Below are 23,712 nucleotides of genomic sequence, written 5' to 3' on the forward strand. Positions count from 1 at the left end.
ACACAATAAAAATGTATTTTTGCCTCCATTTTACTCTGAACACAGAAACATCAGTTCCAGATAGATTAGAGATCAATTGTGTGAGATAAAATATTAAGGTTTTTAACAGAAAACATAGTTGAGCGGGTTTGTGACCTTGGAGGTGGCAAAGAACATTTGAAAAAGACACAAAGAACAATAGCTATACAAGAAAAATACATAAGTAGAACAAAAATATGCAAAAATACATGCAACAATATTGATTAACTTTGTATGATTTGAATAAAAAAGCAAACACAGGAGTAAATCACAAAACTTGCAAAATTAATTTGTGCTATTAGAAGTCACATAGTTTTACTTTTAGGAGAAAGTGACTACAAGGTGGACGGTGAGTAGGGGAATTCAGGGCTGCTGGTAATATTCTGTTTCTGCAACATAAGTATACTTAATTTGAAAAATTCATTTATAGTTAGAATAATATATAATTTTTGGCATATATATGTAAATTTCAATATAAAGTTTTAAAAAACTTTAAAGGAATTCATATTGTAAAATAATATATTCAGAAGCTTAGCCATATAAAATCACATGAAAAGTTCAATATGTGTTATCAGTGATTATTTGAACATATACAATATCAGGAAATATATTTGGAAATGACGCTAGAGAAAAAAATGTAGGAACCAGCCCATGAAGAGTCTGGTATGTTTAATAAAGGTTATTCTTTTTTTTAATTTATAGTGAAATAGGCCATACTTGTACATGGGAAAAAATTAGAAAGCTTAGAACAACAGAAAAAAAGTTTAATCCTCCTACTCAAAAGCAATTCTTAATATTTTGGTACTTCTTTTTGTGATATTCTTGCTTTTATATTATTACTTAATATATAAATAAGTTTGATCTTACCATCTTTGATAATTTTATTTTTTATTTATTTATTTATTATTTATTTATTTTACTTTAGTGTTGTAAAATGTCTACAGGTTTAGATACAGTGTTTGTCCAGTTTTACACTCTGCTCTACTTATTTAATCTTTCATGAGTATTTAATTATGCCAATTAAAATTCATAGAATATATATTTTAAAGCTACATAGTACTCCATGATTTAGAGCATGAACTTATTTGTTAGATCTTTTACCCATTTAGTCCACATTTAATGCCTGCTTATGTATTGTTATCATGCATATGCATACATATTATTATGCCTATATCAATACTTTCCAGATAAAATTCTTGAGATTAAAATATTATTTGATGCACAGTGCTTAGATTGAATATATATCATAATTTTAGGATGTAATAGCCTGATTGATTTTAGTGAGAAAATTCCTGGAGGTGTCTTTGGACTTAAAATCAATAATTCAGATTTAATGAATTTGGCTGAATTTATTTTACCTATGAAGCTGCTATAGCATTTTTTGTCATCACTCTGTCCAGCTTTTTGTATAGCAATATTATATGGCTAGTCATTCCAAAACAGTTTGTATTCATGGTTGCACGGTTCAGACTGGTCAGTACATATGAATTTGTATATGGGACCCATCAGACTTTTCTGGAGTGGTAACTTCCTCAGGGCCAGTTTATGTATCCAGAAAAATGAGTTTTTGTGTCCTTCCATTCTTTCCAGAAAGATGCATTTGTGCAGCCTCATAGGCTTTGATAAAGTTCTGCATATTCTAACAGAATGTCATTAAGGGACATGTTTGGCAAATGTTAGTATGTCAAGGGGTGTGGGAAGCTCTTACTCACAGGAGGTTAGATTTATTGACACTGGAATGGTTTTAGCTCCGTTTACCCAGGCCAATAAAAGGACTTCTTTAAAATTCAAAATCTAGGTCCACCTTGCCTTCACTTCAACTCTTCCTTGTAATCTAGAATGTCCCATAGGTGAAGGTAGGGCTCTTCTGAATTTTTTTTCTCTGTAAAACAAAAGCAAAACCCAGAGCATCCCATAACAACTAAACATTTCTCTCTTTGGATTCTTCTAAATGGTGTCTTGTGTTATTTTTTTACTCACAATTTTTTTTTCACCTAAGAAACTATTTTTAAAAGTATATCACATCACATTATATTATTTATTGCCCTGCATTTCTTTACTTTCAGTTAGAATAAAATCTAGATATTGGGGTGCCTGGGTAGCTCAATTGTTTAAGCATCTGATTTTGGTTTTGGTTCAAGTCATGATTTCAGGGTCATGAGATGGAGACCCGTCTTCAGGCTCCATGTTCAGTGCAGAGTCGGCTCTAGATTCTTTCCCCTCCTTTCTCTCCCACCTTGGTTTTCCCCCTGCTCAGTCTCTCCTCTCTCTCTCTAAAATAAATAATTACAATCTTAAAAAAATCTAAATATTATCCTCTCAAGAACAATGAATCATGGAACACTACATCAAAAACTAATGATGTAATGTATGGTGATTAACATAACATTATAAAACTAAAAAAAAATTACCTTGATGCAATTTCTTTATGTGTCTCCTCTAAGACATATGTATTCTTCTATTCTATAGCAGAATTGAATTTTCTACAATAATACATCAAGTAATGTAAGACTTAGACTGGCCTGTGGGCCATGCATGAGTATTTCTCCAAACTCAGTGTGCATGACTCATTCTCTTACTAAGTATATTCCATTTATACTGGATGGCTCACTGATCTTCCAGCACACCAAATTTTTCCTGTCACAGTGCCTTATATATGTCAATTTTATTTGTCTAAAATATTATTTTTGCAATACTTCACCTTGCTAAGTACTCTGAATATCTGCTAAGGGGTCATTCCCTCACAGAGTAAATTATTGAGCACACCATCTGCCTCATCCCTCATATTGCTATTTTACTTTCTCATAGCACAGAATTCATTGATAGCACATTGATAACAGTCTAAATTAGTTTGTCATTCATTTATTTAATTGTTATATTCCAATTTTGTACATCAAATATAAGGCTACAAGAAAGAAGAAATCTTGTTTAATTTGTTTAGGAAAGCTCAGACATGTTTTTTAGATATCACATACTAATAAATATATTTAACTATTTAGTTAAATTATTTAACTAATTAGTAGAAATTATGCTATATAAAAAGTAAACGTTGATACATAATTCAAACATGGATTCTATGATATATAATTTTTGAGAGCAATAAGATTTGACAATGATTTGAATGAACAATTTTCTACAAGAATATTGGGAATGGCTATTATAGGTTGCTTACCTCAAACATCTCATTTTATAGATAGGAAAACTCATAACTAAACAGGGAAACAAACTTCAGCCGGTGTCAGATATTTCACAATAATTCCTAAGTGACTTATTTTTTACTTCTATAAACTTCTTAAAGTAATAGTACTTGGATTTTTTTTTTAATACTTGTTGGGATTATATATCCTATTGTATTCTCTTTTTAACAATAGACAAAGTGTAATGATTTCCTCCACTTGGAGGTTCTGTCAGGAAGTACAGAAGAGTTTTTGGAAAATAAACCAACTGGTGAAAGGTTAGTAAGTAGGAAATCATCAGTAGAGGAAGAATGAATTGTAAGTAAGAATTTATCATAGAAATAACATTGATTTCCAGGCCAGTAGAATGACATGATACACAAGAAATTATGCTTTGTGATTGTTTTGAACACTTATTATATTTGTTGTAAATAATAAAAATTTCCCAGATACCAGTCTTATAGGACTTCATTTCTCAAACAGTCAAAGTATGTAAATATGTCTTCTCAATAAAATCTACCGATGATGATTATAGATTCATTTTTTAAATATTTCTGAGCATTTTTTTCTCACATATCTTGAGCACCGTTATCAAGCTAAAGTTAAAAACCAAAATCTCATTTTAGCAGGAAACTTCTGCCTCTGGAAATGTTTTTATGCATTTCCTCAACCAAACCTCCTCTAAAGGAAGGCTAATTATAGGCTTCAATATGCACCTGGGTGAAAATTAACTTTTAAGCAGCCTTTAAAATAAATGGTTTTTAATTATTATCATTATGCAAAAGCTGCATAAATGTCCGTAATTGTGCTTATAAAGTAACATTTGCTATAATCACCTTTAATATCCAGGAGCAACATAAAGGTTTTCTTTTCTTTTTTACTAAAAACAATTGGAAAGAACATTCATTATCAATTCACAGGTCATTTTATTTTATTTTATGAGAACAAATGTTTTAATTGAAATACATCAACTGCTAAAACTTACCATATACTGAATGTCAGTTACTTAAAATTAAACTTAAAATACCTTGAAAATATGCTTAGTTACTGAAGATTAAAAGTAAATATACAAGATATTCAGCTATAATGTTGAATTTTCTGATTTGATTACGCTTAGATATTAAACATAACATTTCTATAGAGAAGCTAAAACATGCCCATTTAAAAAATAAGAATATGCTTCATTTATTTAAAAGTTATTTGACCCAAAATATTTTTTTCTTAAGAAATGATAATGCTTAAAATTGCTGTATGTGTGCTTGTGTGTGTCTGTGTATGAGTCAGAGAATAACTTTTGTTTCCACAAAACTTACTTAAAGGCAAAATGCACTACAGGACTATTTTTATTCAAAATTGGAGGCAAACATTTTTTTTTAAACACATGCAAACAAATCGAAAACACCTATAAAATAGCTGCTTGAGGTAGACATGATGAAGGGGTGGAGAGCAGAAGCAGTATGCTGTGATAATTTAGGGTGGTATAGCAGCTGACTTAACTTTTGTTGTTTTTCTTTTCTTTCTGAAGCTACTTTTTATAAGAAATATGTGAGAGATGAAGATGTGGTATTTTCAAAACACTGTTTGCAAATTTTTATTTGGGATTAAAGAAAGTATTCTTCCAATGATTCAAAAAAGTAACTATTAGAATAATTATTAGATTAAATGAACTATATTTTAATATTATATGTAATCACAAATCCAGTATCACAAATCCAGTATCAATCAGAAAATTCTGATGTTTATTTATTTACTCTCATATGATTAATTACACTCATAAAATTGAAATATATTATTGGCTACCATTCTTAAAAACTCGAAATGGAAGGTGCAAAGCTAAAGCTTCGCAGGGATCATAATAATTATTGCATTAAATGATTGGGATGATTGAGGATGAAATCTGTGATTATATTTTTGCACTCCTAAGTTTATTTCCAGCCTTTGTTGGGAATGGGGCCCTTATTTGTGAAGACATAGTAAGTTCTATGTTAATGGAGGGACACGTTGTGTGGAACTCATTTCCTAACCTGGTCTTTTCTACTTTGCATAGTTTCATCCTCCTAAGGACCCTTAAACTGACTCATCCTCCTAAAGACCCTAGATGTGTAGAAGGGAGTTATAGAACAACAAATAAATCAATCTATGAAGATATCATTGGACATGAATTTATAGATCTATAACCACCAATGATATATTTTTATTTTTAAAACTTTAGGGGTTTGTTTTGTTTTTATAAATGGTATACTCTGCAAAAATGATATAAATGAAGAGCAATTTTAAGATATTAATAACAGACAAATGGCCTGAGAGAAGATTGAGCATGTGAATCAGATTCCCAGTTCCATAGTTTGAACAGGCATTTACAGCTTGAAGTAATGTCCATTCCTTTTTATCCATGCAGCCCAGTGAATAAAAGAACAAAAACATAAAGAAAATTTAGTAATGCCTTTAGATGTTTAAAATCAGAAATTAGATCATTTTTGGAGATTATATTTGGAATGTTTATGAAAATACAACTTAGCCTGCTATTTTTATGTTGTTTTTATTAATCATGAAGGGCCAGCAGGTTGTTCTATATTGCTATGTCAGTTAATGGAGAAGAAATACTGATTTTGCATGTTTCCATTTGCCAAATATAGAAATAAAAGACACAGACATTGTGTCGCTACAGAAGGTATTTTATATTCAGTTTTTCTCCAAGTAAACTAAGCTGTTTGAACATCTCATTTGTACAGTATCCTTTTTGCTGAGACATCATATCCACTCACCTTTGAGAAGATTTTAGGAACAACAATGTGACTGCTGAATTGCTGATTCACTTAGAATAATTATTATTCTTGTCCATTAAGGACAGATCCTATAGCCTGCTTTGAAATCCTAGGATAATAAAAAGGGAAGCTCAAGTAGTTTATTTTGTTTAGCTTTATTTAAGTTTTTATTTAATTCCAGTTAGTTACAGTGTTATATTAGTTTCAAGAGTACAATATAGTAATTCAACATTTCCATATACTCATCATGACAAGTGCACTCCTTAATCCTCGTCACCTGTTTAACCCAGCCTGGCCCCCGTAAGCGTCAGATGGTTGTCTTTCCCTTTGCTTGTTTGCTTTGTTTCTTAAATTCCACATCGGAATGAAATCCTATGGTATTTGTCTTTCTCTGATTCTTTTCACTCAGCATGATACTCTTAAGCTCTAGGCATGTCATTCTTTTTTATGGCTAAATAGTATGCCCGGGTGTGTCTGTGTGTACCTATATCTATATTCTTTAACCAGTTTATCTATCCATCAACTGATGGGACACTTGGGTTGCTTCCAAATCTTGGCTATTGTAGATAATTCTGCATAAGGATTCATGTATCCCCTTGAATTAGTGTTCTTATATTCTTGTGATTAGTGGTTATATTTGCAGCATTAATGTTGATAACAAAATGTGTAAATTTATCAGGTTCTGTCTTTTGAGGCAATGATTCTTCCAGGAAATAAAAATGAGAAAAATAATTTTCAAAAAGCAGTTCATAACCCATTAGCCAAGGTGTGATTCCCAACTGTAAGGAAATGATTGGTATGAGATAGATATGAGGGAATATAGCACCATGGGAAGAGAAATGTTTGTCCTATAAGTATCCCATCATTCCTTGCTGTATCAAAGAGCTTCTAGTCCTGTAAGAATGTGCAAACTTCCTGGATTGGCATCAGTCAGGATCTAGTTAAGAATGCATAGCTATTATTTGTCTTTCAACAAAGATAATTATCACAGGTGGTTGATTACATAGATGTATTAGGTGTATGCGGGTTAATGTATTAGGCTTTTGCATGAGCCTAGATGGCCATCAACAGATGAATGGATAAAGAAGATGTGGTGTGTGTGTGTGTGTGTGTGTGTGTATGTGTGTGTGTAAGTAAATATAATGGAACATTATGCAGCCATCAAAAATGAAATCTTGCCATTTGCAACGACATGGATGGAACTAGAGGTTATTATGCTAAGTGAAATAAGTCAATCAGAGAAAGGCAATTTTCATATGATCTCACTGATATGTGGAATTTGAGAAACAAGACAGAGAATCATAGGAGAAGGGAGGGAAAAATGAAACAAGATGAAATTATAGAGGGAGACAAAACATAAGAGACTCAATCTCAGGAAACAGACTGAGGGTTACTGGAGTGGAGGGGGGTGAGTGGGATGGGGTGGCTGGGTGATGGACACTGGGGAGGGTATGTGCTATGATGAAGGTTGTGAATTGTATAAGACTGATGAATCACAGACCTATATCCCTGAAACAAATAATACATTATATGTGAAAAAAAAAAAGACTTTTGCATGATTCAATGCTACTTTGCTGAATAGGTATTAGGGAGTTAAAGTTTGTTGTTGTCTTCCTCTGAGATATTTTAATACTATACATTTGGGGATGATAACAAAGCTTGTAAAAGGGTGCTTTTTTATTTTTTGAATAATTTGACACATGCATTAATGATAGGTTCCCACAGAATGCATACATACCTACATTTACCAAAGATATTTTGTCAAATATGTACATAATCTAACAGCTTTAATGAGGATATTTTGATATATATGTAGAAATTTGAAAGGCTATAGAAAATAACCAATCTAAAGAATCCCAATTTAAAAATGAAGAAACTTGATTTTTATAAAAATATTTAAATAATGTGTACTTGATTTTTGTATCAGTCATCTCCCTGTCAAAATATATATGATGCATATTCACATACACACGCATATGCAAACAAGCTTTGAGAGGACATAGGAAATATTTCCACTCTCAATCTCAAAACATGTCCAATGTACTCTGTCATCACATATAACCAATTTTAAATATATATATTTCAATATATAATTATATGTAACATGATTTGTATGTAAATATAAATATATAGTTAATATGTAGTATATATTCAAATGACTTAGTAAATAATATCTAGAAAATATTTTTAATTGTTATAGTTTCAGAATGTATAGTTTCACACATACAATGTATGTATGAATAAATGAATATGGCATAAGAAATTACATTTCACTTTTAATATAGGTAGAATTTTCACAAGAAATTGAAATATACTTCTCAATAACATGTTGAACAATAAAGAAAATAATAAATTACTATCAAAATGTGTAAAATTCAAGTGACTTAAATGTCACAATTATTTTACTTTAGAATGCAGGTATTTTAATTGTCTTAAGCAAATAGTATTATGAAATATTTAATGAAGTAAGAAAATCTTGTTTAAGGACCAATCTTTGGATACTATCTTTTATTAGTCCAATATTTATGGTTTCTACTTTTTATTTGTCTCAGGTTTATTCCTTTAAATCTAGCTAGATGATACCATTTAATATTTATACTCGGTAAAAGTACTGTAGTTTTTGAAATTCTGTTGCATTATAGTCAAAACTGCCCAAGTCTGATTTATTGAGCTTATATACTTTTCTTCTATATATTTTTCCTACAGTATGAATGGAATCATTGCTGATTTTCTATGCACATAAGAATTGAATTTCTTCAAATAAACCTTATGTTTCTTTTGTGCCCATAGAGACATCTGGATACTCATCAGAAGTGTAAAAATCCCAACTAGAAAAAAAAAAAAGAAAGAATTATCCTTTCTTATTTCTATGATAGATATAGAAGTTCTATTAGAAAAAGAACCTATTTAGCTCTTAAAATATTTCTCAAGTGTTGCATATTTCTGTATCAATTTTCTTTACTCATATTAATTGCCTAGCATAATATATATTCAACACGTGGTTGAATAAACATAGAAAGTATATAGCAGAGGTCAAAATAAATCTACATTTTTTTATATCCCACTGCCACAAAGTATTTCCAAATAAGGAATTTTTATCTTTCTGAATTTTTCAATAGTAGTTTACTGTATGTATATAATATACATCTATACATCTACACACACATGCATATGGCAAACCACGTTAATTATGATTCAAAAATTGTATACAGTGGAACAAATAATGGATGAAATGGATGTAATACATACCCTTTCCAATACATGCAGTTCATTTCAATTTAACTCTCTTATGTGTGTTAAAATGCCCAGCATTTAAGATTACACACTCATGCTCCCAGCTTTCCCTTCAGAGACATCATGGACACTTGAAGGACACAGCACATACACATGTCTGTCTGTGTTTCAAGTGAAGTGCATTATTACCACCACTTCTATTAACAAATCCTTGCTGTTAATAAATATGTTTGAGCTACATTTTCTAAGTTGGATTAAGCCACAATTACCTAGAGATTTTTGTTTCATTATTTTTTAATACTGCTAAAAATATCCAAGATAAAAATAAAAATGGAAGCATAAAATCCTTTTGCAAAACTGCCAAACTTTAGCACTATAAAAACTTGATCTCAGAAACCACTTCTCTTAAAGGTGCATTTACTTAAATGACAAATAACCTAGTCTTACCTGGCAGTGTTTGTGTCATGACTGTGAAACTAATCCATGATCCAATCTGTTAGATTAAAACATAAATTAATATATATCTATGATTAATCTAGTATTTTTTTAATTTGTGATATTATATAGGTAATGTGAAAGCTTAACACACAGTGGAAAAACTATAGGTAGAAATAAATGTCACCCAAATAATAATTTTGTTGTTAAATATGATAGTTATAATCCCATAAACAGCATCATATTCATAAAACAAAGTGAAAGATACCGTTCCAAAAACTTTGATGATAAAAATAGGAATCCTGAAACATCTCAAGACATTTTATATGAAGATTGTGACGTTTTCTTTAAAAATAAATATATATGAAAATATTCATATTTTGGTAGGGAAAATTGTGGTTGAGTGTTCCAATTTCCTATGCCTATAACTTGAAATGAAATAATATACCATAATTTATATCTCTGATATACAGATCTACCGATAAAATCTGTCTATAATCATATATATTAAACTTTAATATATGTAAATACATAAACATATGCATTTAGAGTATCAGAATAAAGTTTAATTATTTACATACATAAATAGCATACCTCGTAGGTGTAGTTAGGACATGAAACCAGGAAAAACATCCATGTGAAGGGGTTATAATTTGGACTTGGAAAACAGGCATTAATTCCTTTTAGAAAGAAGAGTAAACTATCAATGATGCTACATAGTGCAAATTTAATCATATATGTCTTGTATAATTCTAAATTCCCTAGAATAACTTATACAACATAAAATGTCATCATATATTTATAGAAACCTATTTCCCAAATTGCTTAGAATTCGTTTCAAATGTTATGATCTTTTGACTCAAACAGAATACCTGTCATTTTCTGTGTCTATAGTTATGTTGCTATAAATTACAGAATACACCATGATGATCAGTTCTTTAAAATTCAATATATAAATGTTATTTTGCATAATAGATGCAGCTGAATTGTATACTGAAATCAGTAAATGTGCTTTAACAATTGCAAGCTTCTCTTTTAGTGTCAAAGAAGATTATTTGGTTGAGATTATTAAATACTTCAAACATTCCTTTCTATTTAATTAGTGAAAATCCAAAGGGAATTTTATAAGGATGTCGTTTATATTAGGAAAGTGTGAAAACCTCTCATAAGAGGATTACAGTGAATATCAGCATAGTTAATATTCAGAAATACCACATAAATTATTTCTGCTCAGCAATGAGGATTGTTATTTACAGTTTTCATTATACTTATCATATTGTTACTTGATTTTTGTGATTTTTTTTGCCTTTTAATTTCTTTCAAGAAATATTTTAGATAACAAATTTATAATGATTTCAAGTTGAACTTTGAGCAATGACATTTATAAAAGTAAATATGAATTATAAATTACTGTTTATTCTCCATAGCAAATTTAATCAAATAACACATCAACTAATCTCTTTTAGTTATAATTCTAAAGTCATAATGAAATGTCAGTATTTTGTTTTCAGAATTGTAACTATTGTTAAACTATCAAAGTAAAAAATATATTAGGTACTGTGCAGATTTCATGTACTGCTTATTTCAACAGAAGAATAGAAACATACCATTTAATATTATAGATTCTCTTGATAACTTACATGCAAGTTCCTTTGTGTAATGTCCATATATTCATCAAAAGAAAAGTGATTTAGGAACCTACTATCCACGTTATAGAAACTGAATTTCAAAGGTGGAAGATGCACACAAAATAATCTGGATTAAACCTAGTTTATGACTATTCAGCCTCTAGTGATGGTGGAAATGTTCAGGGATCCACAAATACACATTTCTTCTAGTTTGTAGATTTAATAAGCAATATGTCTTAGGATCCAGAAAAAATATATGTATGTAGATACTCTCTCATGTATCTACTTACTGTTAATTTTAAGCTGTAAGTCTAGATGTTACTAATTTAATACTTACAATCCCATGAAATGCTTTCTCAAGCTATAGTTACTATTAATAACAGAGCTTCTATTAAATAAAAGTCAGAAGATTTTTTACATTACAATGCTGCACCACACAGAGTCTTCTTCTGGTATAAAAGTTTATTCCACAGCTTCAGGGATAACTCCTGGCAGAAAACTTTCAACCCTCAGCACCCTCTATAAAGACTGTCTGGCAGAAGGGAGAAACCTTTCCCAAGGTCACACTCATTCTTCGGTGTAGCCTTAATCCAATATTTGGTCAACATGGTAAATTGAGGACTCAACTCAGAATAACATTGATTGTTCATCCTAGCTGTAGAATACCCCTGAGGTTCATCTGAAACTTGCCTTGAAACTGTATGACTCTCAATTTCCCCCCAAACATGACTTATTTTTTTCCCATTCATAAAATCACTCTCTAAAGAACTTCCTGAATGCTAAACTCCATTTCAGCATCTGCATCCCAGAAAACTGAACCAACAATAGCTGCCACCAGGAATGGCCCCAAAAGCAAATAATGGATTGGCATTTTAAAATGAAATGACCTACTGAAAAGCCTGCAATGAGTACTGCATCACTGATGGTAGGTCTTGAACAGATAACTGCTGGAACAAGAGTAGCTGTGAAAATGTAAAGCCTTTTACCAATGGTGTGATGGCATGCTATACTGATGGAAAGGAATGCTTTATTTGGTCCAATGGAATTAAGTGGTTATCACTATCAGTGCTCTTGATAAAAATAGCTAAAAACTGAAATTAACAATTGGCAATTAAAATCAAGCTGTGAAAGTTAGAGGGCCTCATCAGAGAAGCTCTGATCTCTTGCAATGAGAGAAAGGCCGTGAAAGCTGAGGACCAGGCTGAGGACTTACTTGCAAGAGTAGTCAGGCTCCAAAGAAAAAAGAACTCCAATACAAACTAGGTCTGCTAAGCCCAGGTTGTTGTTCACAAAATCTTGGAATATATAGATTTCCATGAACTCCCTGAACCTACAGAAGTTGCCCACTCCTCCCTATTAAAAGTTAGCACACTCCCTTCCTTAAGGCAATACATATGCCACTATGTTGCAAGGAAATCCCCTCTAGGATCTTCTCCATGTACTTTCTTAACTCTTATGCTATAGGCTAGGGTTACAGTACAATATAACCTAACAGAGTTTGCTCTGGACTGATAAGGGAAAAAAAAAAAAAAAAGAATTATGCCCCAATGGACCTACAGAACCCAGCTCCCATGAACTAGCTAATTATGGGAGAATGTATATACATGTGATTGGATTCTGAGAGTACTTGATAAGAAAGGCAAAATATAAAATTGGACAAGAGTAGGTTTATGATGTCAGCACAGTCTTCTGGAATATAGGAAATAATGTTCTGCTAAAATGGTACAAACACACTAACATGCGCCTGGAAGCATGAACAAAGTAATGGCACATAATAAGTGAGGAAGAAATGTTAAAATTCCATGGCAAGCAGGGGAAAAATATATCAAATGGGTTGGAAAAGTGTGGATCCTAGATTAGTTTATATAAGGCTGAAAAAGGAAGACCCCTTTCCATGGGAGAAATTTTTTTCTCATGTTCTATATTCCCATGTTCTTTCCTATGTTCCATAGAACTTAGAGGATATACCATTTTCCAAAGCTATAATGAATGTTTTAGTGAAAGGGGCACCACCAGCACTAAGATTAGTGTTTTCTCTCTGCTGTTCCAGGCTGAATATAAGTGATATCATCTTAAAACTAGGATGGACTAGTCGTGATTGGGATTTAAGGATCCTTCCCTCCCCTTTTCCCAAATCAAAAGCATTTATATTTGCAGCACTTACCTGTCATAAACCAGAATGTGTAGTAAATTCAGAAGTTTGATCCACAAAGTGTTGTGGCTAGTTAAAATAACACAGTGTTCCTAGAAGCTAGCTGATGTTTACCCAACAGTACTATTTTTGAATTTAGGTAAAATAAGAGATGAATAGTCCAGAGATTTGGAACAGCTAACTTAATATAAAATTCCTTTCCCACTTTTTGGACTTTAACCAGTTGTAAGACACTAAACTCATTGGTAGTAGAACAACCTGGGACTCAGGAAAGACCCTGCAACACCCAAACAAGTATCCATGAAAATTTTATCCTCTAGATGAGAATCTGGGTAGGGGCACCTGGGTGACTGGCTCAGTAAAGTAAGCATCTCTTGATTTCAGCTCAGGTCATGATCTCAGGATTATGAGATCGAACCCCAATCATGGGCTCCATGATGGGCATGAAACCTGCTTAAGATTCTCTTGCTCCCTCTCCGTCTGCCCCTCCCCCCTTTAAAAAAAAAAGGTGAAGATCTAGGCCATGCCAATAGGTAATCCCTGAGACATTAAATGTGCATGTTGAGTGTAAAAGGAATTTAGCAGTTTGTGGAGGAGGAAATTAGTACAAATCAGTTGTTATACCAAGACCATGTACAGTGGTGAAAGCTGTGTACTCTCCCACTAGCATGTCTCTTTTATTTCATTTTTTTTAAGATTTTTATTTTTATTTATTTGACAGAGAGAGACACAGCAAGAGAGGGAACACAAGCACAGGGATTGGGAGAGGGAGAAGCAGGCTTCCCGTGGAGCAGGGAGCCCAATGTGGGGCTCGATCCCAGGACCCTGGGATCATGACCTGAGCCGAAGGCAGACGCTTAATGACTGAGCCACCCAGGTACCCAGCATGTCTTTTTTAAATTTCCCCCAGAAAAAGAGGCCTACTGGCATCCTGACAAGGCTACTAAAAGAAAGTATACAAAGCATATCCATGGAAAAAAAAAAAAAAGGAAGAGACTGTGATGGTTTCAGTGATACACTGCCAAGATCCCCAGCGGTGTGATAACTTTCATAACTTATAAGTGCTGGTAGCAGAAAGATTTCAACTATAAGACCTGATGAGAGGATGGCCTTGACTAAAGAGAGCTGCCTTATCCTTGGTCATTCACATTTCCCAGAGAGATCTACACCTAAATTACCTTTTTTTTCTAGTCATTCCAACATAAGACAAGTCAGAATTATTATCCTAGCTTCAGACACCCTATAGAATTGACTGAGGCCACCCATGAAACGGCATCATTTTTTTTTAAAGATTTTATTTATTTATTCATGAGAGACAGAGGAGGAGAGAGAGAGAGAGAGGGAGAAGCAGAGGGAGAAGCAGGATCCCAAGGAGCAGGGAGCCCGATGCGGGACTCGATCCCAGGACCCTGGGATCATGACCTGAGCTGAAGGCAGACGCTTAACCATCTGAGCCACCCAGGCGCCCCATCATTTTCTCACTTAGCAAAATTCTCCTTCCTTCCCTCTTTTCCATACTTTGTAATAACCTTCTTTTAAACTTATTCTATATCATATTGTGTCTCCTGCGGAACACATTTTGTGACACTTTGTTTAAATAATAAATATTAAATGGTCCTCCAATACATAATTTATGACTAAGGAACATCTAGGAAAAAGATATTACCACAAAGTTGAATTAATATATAATGGGGAATAAAAATTCAGGAGCAGCAGAAAGTTTTTCAAAGCCAAAAAAAAAAAAAAAAAACCTGATATTTTAAAAAGGAGTTTATGAAGAAAAACAGAGTGTACTCTATGTATAGAAATCTAGAATTCATGATAAAAAAAAAGTGAGTCTACCCTGAGAAATTGTCTGGTACCTGATAGATCAGAACACTGGATATGAAGAACTGAAATGAGATGAAATGATTTGAAAATAGGGAGACCAGAAGGTTTTCATCTTAGAAAGCACTGCTCCCATGAAAAGAAAAGTAGTATCAGAGAGCAGTTCATGGGGAAGGCATTGCTTGGAGGCTTAGAGGAGAAGGAAAAAAGGAAACAGTTCTGGGAATTGTGGGTTTTATAAAAAAAGGAGTGTTTAAAGAATCAAAAGACACAATAAAGAAACCCCCCATCCCTTCCAGAATACACTTTAGGGACTCTTCTTCAAGCATCCCACCTATAAAAAAATTTGTTGTTTCTCTTTTAGGACAATCCATACACTTAAAAATGAACATAAGTTGATCGTCATTCATATAAGCTTTCTATGTCAATAAAATAAAGTTCCTTTTTCCATGCTGATAAAAATACCCCTCAAAAAAAAAAAAAAAAAGAAAACTGAAAAATTTTAACAGAACATGCCTACACAGAAGCATTTGCAGGTACTAGAGGACATAACTATTAAGAATTCCAAAACTCGGGCGCCTGGGTGGCTCAGTTGGTTAAGCAAATGCCTTTGGCTCAGGTCATGATCCTAGAGTCCCGGGATCGAGTCCCACGTCGGGCTCCCTGCTCGGCAGGGAGTCTGCTTCTCCCTCTGACCCTCCTCCCTCTCATGCTCTCTGTCTCTCATTCTCTCTCTCGCAAATAAATAAAATCTTAAAAAAATAAAAAATAAATTAAAAAAAAGAATTCCAAAACTCAAAATAGATATGTCCAAGAAGAAAGAAAAAAATGAAAAGTGATTGTACTCAAGAAAGAAATTGTAGAAAAAGAAAAAAAGTCATCTCAGTAATATAGACATTTCAATTTGCCTAAGAGTGGAATGTTCATTAGAACAGAGGATAGTAAGTAGATGAACAAAACAGCCAAAAACAAAGAAAAAGCTAAAAATAGAAATTGATAAATATTAACATATAATGATATAACTTATATATAATTTACCCCCTGATAAAGCCCACAATGCAACAAAACAAATTTTAAACTATGAGAAAACTTTCTAGAACTAAAAAAAAACATGAATCAACCTATTGTAAGATTACATCATGCTTCTGGGAAAATTGACCTGAAATTATGAACTCTAAAACATACCCTACAAAATTAATAGACTTAGTGGTAAAGAAAAAATCTTTTGCATCTCAAGGCAAAAGGACCAAATCAATTAACAAAGAAGAGAAGATTAGATTGGCATCTGATTTCTCAAGAATAACATATAAGCAAGACAAAGCGTGGAGCAAACACTGAAGAAAAAAGTCTTTTTCACATGAACAATTCCAAAATCATGTTTGACTTCAGAAACATGATGATTTAAAATTTTCATTTTCAAATCATGATACCACAATCTAAATAGATGAAGAAACTTGAGCAAGGTGACATTGTTAGAGGGTCACAGTTAAGACTAAATTAGTGATATTCCTAATTTTAGCAATACTAGTATTTTTACAGGATTGTATTGTGTTTCTACACTAAAAACAAATCAGACTATCAGAAGTTTTCCAATTGGGCTTCAAATACATCCAAAGAGAACTCAGCAAATCTATGAATTTGGGTCAGATAAAAATGGCATCCAACCATTTAATGAAATGTAGGCTCTTCTTTAATGCAAAAGCAGACAATAAACCACAATAGCATTGGCATTAATCTGTTAACATTTTTCAGCAAGAGTAAGTACAAATATTTTCAAGTCATATTGTAGTTATTTTAGATATCTATATATTTTTATCTGTCTCTCGATATATGGTCATCAATAGTCAAAAAATTTGACTAGTTATCACAGTATTATGTAATGTAATAAAACATATATTATAGCTGTTTTATATATTCATAAATGTTCTAACATAGTAAATTTCCTTTGTTATTCTATATATTATATGAAAAAATATTTTGGAAAGTGTTTCACCAACCTGCCAGAAATGTGCAAGGCAAGAAAATGTTAAGACATTCAGGTAGATGTTAAAACACACTTGAGGCAAATACACCTTTATATTTGCAACTAGACTGATAACAACATGAAATCCAAATGTTGACCATTGCCACTTAAAATTATAATTAAATTATGTGTCACGTACAAAAAGCAGTATGACTCCATACCTATAATTAAACCTGAATGAGAGGATTAATTTACCAAGAATATCTTTACATAAACACTGTGAATTTTGTGAAATACTTTTAACTAACTACTAAATTCAAACTGTCCTCCCAGGCATTGCTATCTCAGAGCTACTGAATTTGTCAAAGATCACTTTTATTAGAAAAAGTTTAAGTCACTTGAAATACAGTGAGGTTATATCAATTATTATGCAAATTAGATCAAGATTGAGAGTTAAGCTAAAAATTTGGCATTTATCACTGGATTATATATTGCTTTAGTTCTTAATCATCTGTTTATTTTTTACATATATAAATGAGATTGTCATTTGATGTGAAGGGCATGCACATTTCATTTTAGAGAAACCATTATTAGAAAATACGATTTAGTTCAAATATTTTAAAAACTTAGTCATACAGCGGATAGAATTGGGATATATTCTCTTAAATGTTTCCAACTATTGCTTTATTTATTTTTTTAAAGATTTTATTTATTTATTTGACAGAGAGAGACACAGCGAGAGAGGGAACACAAGCAGGGCGAGTGGGAGAGGGAGAAGCAGGCTTCCCGTGGAGCAGGGAGCCTGACGCGGGGCTGGATCCCAGGACCCTGGGATCACGACCTGAGCCGAAGGCAAATGCTTAACGACTGAGCCACCCAGGTGCCCCTCCAACTATTGCTTTAAAAATTGTTTACTAAAGGCTTTTAAAAATAATAATTAACATTGTTTAGAGAAGATAAAGAGAAAAAGGCACTAACCTGTGTGATTGGGATGAGCCAAGGTTACATTGATGAAATGATTTCCAGCTTCACAAATCTGTAAAACATTTTAAACTTTTCAGTGTAATCTACATGTTCCTCTTTAAAAATATATTCTATAGGGGCACCTGGGTGGCTTGGTTCATTCGGCATCTGCCTTTGGCTCTGGTCATGATGCCAGGGTCCTGGGATTGAGCCCCAAGTTGGGCTCCCTACTCAGTGGGGAGTCTGTTTCTCCCTCTCCCTCTGCTGCTCCCCCGCCCCTCCCCCTGCTCCTTCTCTCTCTCTCTCTCAAATATATAAAATCTTTAAAAAAATTTAAAAAATCATATTCTATAGATTTGCCAGTATCCATTTAATATATTAATTTCAAAGATCCAAGAGATATATTATTACTCTAATTGTAGGGAGAAGGAAGCTTATATCATAATAATGAAAGAAACTGTTGTAGATATAGATTGAATTAACATAATGAATCACATTGAGCTAGAAACTTTGAAGATATTTTTGATCCTTTTTGATAACTAGGTTCAAATTCCCTTGTTAAAAATCTGGTTGTGCTGATGATATGCTTTGTACTTGTTTAGTAGGTAAGTTTCCATGCCATGAAGAGACAAGTCAGGTTGTGGAAGATAGATCTGGCATAGGTGTGCATGTTCTAAATTCATTAGCACAGTAGCAACCCTGTTACTGCAAGTGTGGTAGTGCACAGCTGGTTTCAACTCAATTTAGAAAATTGAGTGGAAGCAGTACTGTCCCACAAAGACACTTGCTGATTGTCTGTCATCTGACCCCTTGATCATATACACTCTACTAGCCATCCCAGTCAATAGACCGCTATGACGTTTAAGAAGCTCAAGTCTTACTAACATCTTCAGGGACAGAGTTAATGACGTTCCCAATTTGCAGGCCTGGGTGGCTCAGTCGGTTGGGCATCGGCCTTCAGCTCATGTCGTGATCCTGGGGTCCTGGGATCAAGTCTCGCTTGGGGCTCCCTGCCCAGTGGGGAGTCTGCTTCTCCCTCTACCACTTCCCCCTGCTCGTGATCTCTCTGTCTAATAAATAAAATCTTTTTTTAAAGATTTTATTTATTTATTTGAGAGAGAGAATGAGATAGAGAGAGAGAGAGAGCATGAGAAGGGGGAGGGTCTGAGGGAGAAACAGACTCACTGCTGAGCAGGAAGCCCAATGCGGGACTCGATCCCCGGACTCCAGGATCATGGCCTGAGCCGAAGGCAGTCGCTTAACCAACTGAGCCACCCAGGCGCCCTAATAAATAAAATCTTAAAAAAAAATAGTGTTCCCAACTTGCAACATGTGTCCCCAGAAGTTAGTACCTTTTCCTTTGTCATCAATATGCTTAATCTGATTAACACTAGGTATGTATTCAAAATTTAATACTTTGTTATTAATAACATTGTTATCCAATACCATTATTGTTTAGAGTCATCCAAATTTTCACTATAATATATCCCTAAATTGAGCATGTTTTTAACTCAGTATCTTTAATGCTATTAATCTCTTAACATATATCTGATTTTGTTCTTTTCAACAATTTCTGTAGGGATTTCTTCACATATAATAGTTTTGTAATCGTAGAAGAGGCTCTTAGTTTCTCAAGTTATCATTACGAATAAAAGCTGAATTTTACATTTTCAGATAATAATTTTATAGTTGAACTTATTTATAGGTGAATGTGGTTAAGAGTGTGAGCCATTGTTGGCTGAACTTGTGTTCGAATGCCTCATATTTTACTTTTTAGAGATTACATGATTAAGATATCTGAAATTCCATTTCTTCACCTAAATGCTGATATTACTTTCTTTCCCCTGATGGTTATTATAGGATGATTAAATGAAATCAAGTGCCTGACATATGAATTACCCAATAAAACTGTGATAATTTTAGTTACCAATGTCATCAATTAAAAACCAGAGAATTACCCTACATTGATTAATCTTACTTCTCTAAATTTCTATCTCTCACAATGGCAACACTACAAAACACATAATTACTAAATTAATAATTTGTTTTCTTTGTTTGGTCTTTCTATCTTTTCTCTTCTTTCAATCAAATGGCATGTCATACTTATTTTTCATCACTCACTGTGCCAAATGCAAAATGGAATATACAATAAAAAATACTTATTAATAAGCAAATTAACTTACCAACTCTGTGAACAAATTATATTTTAGAAATTATGGTTTTCTTCTGGTAAATCATATTCACTTTATGATTATCAATACTTTAAACTCATTCAACCTTCAAAATATTTTCTCCTTCCTACTTTTCACAACACAACTAGATATGAAAACATCAATCTTCTACCCAAAGTATAGGGCATGGAAAAATGAGCATTTAGCTTCAGTTAGACCACTAGCTGTATACTAATGCCGTAATTTATCACTAGGTTCCCCTACCCCCTGCCCCCAAATAAAACATAACATACTGAAATAAGAAATATGATAGAAGGGAACTTAAAAAAAATGATAAATAACTCAACTTTTCCATCTTGCTATCTACAGATGAAATGCATATCCATATACATTCTAGGGGTGGAGATGAAAAAATCAGCTACATCTATATGTTTAAAAATACTTAGTTTATGATTAACTTAGCAAATCTCTAATGGATTTTAAAGAGCATTTGTGACTATTTTCAACTTTCACCTTAAGCACTGGCTTCGATATTCTCAAGAATGAATGTGTCCAATATAGTTTAATTGACCTAGATAAAAGTGGTTGATATAATTTCCTCTTGGGTCAGAGCTGAGTAAGATTAGAAAATTCAGTCAGTGCTATAAAACTCAATATATGGTTTTATTACTGAAAAAAAATCAGAAGAACATTAAATGTGAAACATTGGAACATTTTCCAGCATGACTTACACATTTCTCCTGGGTTGATTTTTCTCTAAATCAGATATCTTCCTTTGGCACGTTATATGTAAACACAGCAATTTCACAAATAAGTTTGAGGAAGTTGCTATCATTAGGTTTGATTTTTACATTACTTAAATGTTAATTTATCTTATATATGTGAAACATACAAATGTGTAGAAGCCCAACTTGCGGAGATCCACTTTTATATAATTTCTGTAATGTTCTTTCTTGCAAGCCTCAGCAAGTGAACATTCTCTACTTATATAAATAGTGAAAACACTGTGTCTATAGAATAAAATCTAGGGGTGCCTGGGTGGCTCGATTAAGTGTCTTTCTTCAGCTCAGGTCATGATCCCAGGATCCTAGGATTGAATCCGGCATCCAGCTGCCTGTTCAGTGGGATCCAGCTCCCTGTTCAGTGGGGAGTCTTCTTCTCCCTCCCCTTCTACCCCTCCCACTACCTGCTCCTGCTCTCTCTCTCGTGCTCTCTTAAATAAATTTAAATCTTTAAAAAATAATAATGAATTCTAAACACCCTATACAGAATTTGTAGCCATCAAATAGTCAGGCTCTCTCATTTTGTCTTAGTAAAACTCTTTTGGTTTCCACAGTAAAAATAAGTAATCTTTATTCTGTAATCTAATAGTATTTTTATAGGAATGAAAATGAACGGAGTGCCTTGTGGCTCAGTCATTAAGCGTTTGCCTTTGGCTCAGGTCATGATCCCAGGGTCCTGGGGTTGAGTCCCACACTGGGCTCCTTGCTCAGCCGGAAGCCTGCTTCTCCCTCTCCCACTCTCCCCTGCTGTGTTTCCTCTCTCGCTTGTGTCTCTCTCTCTGTCAAATAAATAAATAAAATCCTAAAAAAAAAAAATGACCTATATTATTTCTGTATATATCTGTTCTCCCCAAAGATTTTTTTATTTTATTATGTTATGTTAATCACCATACAGTACATCATTAGTTTTTGATGTAGTGTTCCATGATTCGTTGTTTGCATATAACACCCAGTGCTCCATTCAATACATCACCAGGCTAACCCATCCCCCCACCCCCCTCCCCTCTAGAACCCTCAGTTTGTTTCTCAGAGTCCATAGTCTCTCATGGTTCGTCTCCCCCTCAGATTACCCCCCTTTCATTTTTCTCTTCCCACTATCTTCTTCTTTTTTTTAACATATAGTGTATTATTTGTTTTAAAGGTACAGGTCTGTGATTCAACAGTCTTACACAATTCACACTCACGTTAGCACTCACAATAGCACATACCCTCCCCAATGTCTATCACCCAGCCACCCCCACAACTCTAGCAACCCTCAGTTTGTTTTCTGAGATTACGATTTATATATGTTATCATTATTATTAATTATCGGCAGATATAAGTTTATAATTTGAGCAATGTAATGTCTATTTCATTAATATAATTTAAAAATTGAATGTGCTAAAATGTTTCTATCACTAATAATCAAGTTTGTTTTGAATTTCAGCTATTTTAATTTTCTCTCTTTCTAATGATAATAATTATTATTATGTCATGTCTTATTTATTTTATCTTAATATTTCAAGAATAAAGAAAATCTTAGATCACTATATAATTATGGAAGTTTCATCGTAATATATATCAACTAACTTCTTGAGAAGTTAGTTTCTAAAGGATAAAACACACTTGCATAGACATGCTATTTGATAATATAGGCCAATATTATACTCTTTTAGCATCATAAGTTAAGTTTTATAACATGATAATATATCACTATAACATTATAAAAATTTATTCTAATTCCTAACCTCTATTTTTTTTAAATTAGGAAGCCCATTTATATACATTTCAGTAAAAAAAAAAGGATAACATGCATTGTGTTCCAGAATAAATATGTCCAATATGTTAGTTATGGGTTTATCAGAAAATATATATACTAACCAATACTTTTTTCATTAAGACATTTTTTTAGAGCAGTTTACAGCAAAATCAAGGGGAAGGTCCAGAGAGTTTTCCTATATCCCCTGCTCCTGAACATGCATAACTTCTCCCATTATCTGTGTCCTCCAACAGAGTGGTACATTTGTCACAACAGATGAACCTACATTGACAGATTATAATCACCCAAAGTCCACAGTTTACATTAGAGTTCACTCTTGGTGTTGTACACTCTGAGTTTGGACAAATGTATAATGCACATAACCATCATTATGGTATCATACAGAGTATTTTCACTGTCCTAAAAATCCTCTGTACTCCTTTTGTTCATTCCTCTCTCCCCAACCCTTGCTAACCACGGATCTTGTTACTGTTTCCACAGTTTTGTTTTTTTCAGAATGTCATCTAGTTAGAATCATATATTATTTAGCTTTTTCAGAAGGACATCTTTTACTGAGCAATATTCCTTTAAGCTTTCCCCATGTCTTCTCATGGCTTGATAGCTCATTACATTTTAGCACTGAGAAATATTCCATTGTCTGGATGTATCATAGTTTATCCATTCACCTACTTTGGGACATCTTAGTTGCTTCCAAGTTTGGGCAATTATGAATAAACTATTGTAAACATCCATTTGTAGGGTTCTGTGTAGACATAATTTTCTACTTCCTTTGGGTAAATACTCAGGAGCACAACTGCTGGATAATATGGTAAAAGTATATTTAGGTTTGTAAGAAACTG

General features: G+C 33.0%; 1 protein-coding gene across 2 annotated transcripts in view; it reads right to left on the reverse strand.

Moving 5' to 3' along the window:
* Positions 1 to 7,392: 7,392 nt before the first annotated feature.
* TECRL (trans-2,3-enoyl-CoA reductase like) overlaps positions 7,393 to 23,712 on the reverse strand; it is a 111,381-nt gene continuing 95,061 nt past the window's right edge. Inside the window, exons 9-12 of one of the 2 annotated variants that reach the window (XM_027597499.2) lie at positions 18,177 to 18,234; positions 10,223 to 10,308; positions 9,641 to 9,686; positions 7,393 to 8,787 (exon numbers count right to left, since the gene is read on the reverse strand). In XM_027597499.2, coding sequence (XP_027453300.2) covers positions 8,660 to 8,787; positions 9,641 to 9,686; positions 10,223 to 10,308; positions 18,177 to 18,234 — 318 coding nt within the window. In that variant the 3' untranslated portion in view covers positions 7,393 to 8,659. The remainder of the gene's footprint in view (positions 8,788 to 9,640; positions 9,687 to 10,222; positions 10,309 to 18,176; positions 18,235 to 23,712) is intronic. The other variant, XM_027597500.2, reaches the window with a different exon arrangement.

Source organism: Zalophus californianus, chromosome 2 (genome assembly GCF_009762305.2).
Source record: "Zalophus californianus isolate mZalCal1 chromosome 2, mZalCal1.pri.v2, whole genome shotgun sequence".
In the NCBI taxonomy this organism is placed as follows: Eukaryota; Metazoa; Chordata; class Mammalia; order Carnivora; family Otariidae; genus Zalophus; species Zalophus californianus.